The 1,178-nt window shown below is 41.6% G+C and overlaps 1 protein-coding gene across 1 annotated transcript in view; it reads right to left on the bottom strand.

The window, feature by feature from the left end:
* Positions 1 to 239: 239 nt before the first annotated feature.
* PIG-B (phosphatidylinositol glycan anchor biosynthesis class B) overlaps positions 240 to 1,178 on the bottom strand; it is a gene marked incomplete in the record, with an annotated part of 8,552 nt that continues 7,613 nt past the window's right edge. The window contains 1 exon segment of the mRNA XM_011305259.1: positions 240 to 1,178. Within this exon segment, the coding sequence (XP_011303561.1) occupies positions 533 to 1,178 (646 nt within the window).

The raw sequence follows: 1,178 nt of genomic DNA, 5'->3' as shown, positions 1-1,178 counted from the left end.
AGGCAAGAAATGGAGGAGAGACCTCAGAGGAGTTTTAGTAAAGACCCCACCTGAGGGAGGCCGCTATGATTTATTTTTGGAGGGAAATTCGAAGATGAAGAGATTTTATTCGAACAAATAAATCTCAATCTGAACTATTCAATTTTTCTATTAAATTTATAATACGTAGCATATATAATGTATATAAATTATATATTTAAACAAATTTTAACAATATTTTATATATACATTCATGATTATTTATTCTTATATATTTCTATATAGAGCCGGGCAAAATGTGAATCCCCTATATATATGGATATAAAACATGGGTTTTTTTTATCAGTTAAATGTAATAAAATTCTGAAAAGCCTGAAAAATTGAATAATGGATTCTTATAATCGATTATTTCCCCTCATCTCCCATTGGACCTCCTGATTCATCCTATTTCACCCGAATTCCATTTTATCCTGCATTCCATTTCGCCCGGATCACGACTTTAAAATCATCTTCCCTAGGTCGCGCAGAATTCTCCAATAAAATAAGAACTCCATCAATTCCCCACCAAATAATGCCTATAAACAAGAATATAATTCCCATAGTTTCCTTGACTACTGTGAGCATGAAACCTCTTAGCAATAATTCTATAGGACCTGAGGAACCCTGCTATCCTCTCCTCAATATTATCAAACAAAACGACAAACGCCGGCAGCTGGCCTCCACGCCCACCCCCAAATTCCCGCTGTACCCACCCCCCAGGATCCTGAAAAAACTCCTCAGTCTCATCGAGGCCTTCGCCACCTCCGAAATTGGGTTCACACCCCAGGAACCTCGTGGTCACGTTCCTATGCAGATGGCTGTACAAAGGCAGAGCATGACAGGGTGTGAGGAACATCACGTCGACCCCTAGTTCCTGATACCCACCCTGGTATCTCGCCAATTCGATCCTCAAGACCCTCATCACGTCGAGAGGCCCCCGCTGGTGGACAAAACTGAAATACGATAATGGAATCAGATTGGTCACCAGGAAGATGCCTATTAGGATCTTCTTCACGTTCCTCGAGGGTTCCAACGCCCTTGGAATTTTCGTGCAGGTGCAGATGTAGATGGCCATTGGGAGAATTGGAAGAATAAACCTGAACTCCTTGTGCTCCAGGAGCGAATACACCGAGATAGTCCAGAGGATCGTGAAGAGGAGG

The sequence above is a fragment of the Fopius arisanus genome, unplaced genomic scaffold (assembly GCF_000806365.1).
Source record: "Fopius arisanus strain USDA-PBARC FA_bdor unplaced genomic scaffold, ASM80636v1 scaffold00041, whole genome shotgun sequence".
In the NCBI taxonomy this organism is placed as follows: domain Eukaryota; kingdom Metazoa; phylum Arthropoda; class Insecta; order Hymenoptera; family Braconidae; genus Fopius; species Fopius arisanus.
The sequence above is the reverse complement of the archived record's forward strand: the minus strand, read 5'-3'. Positions and strand labels throughout refer to the sequence as shown.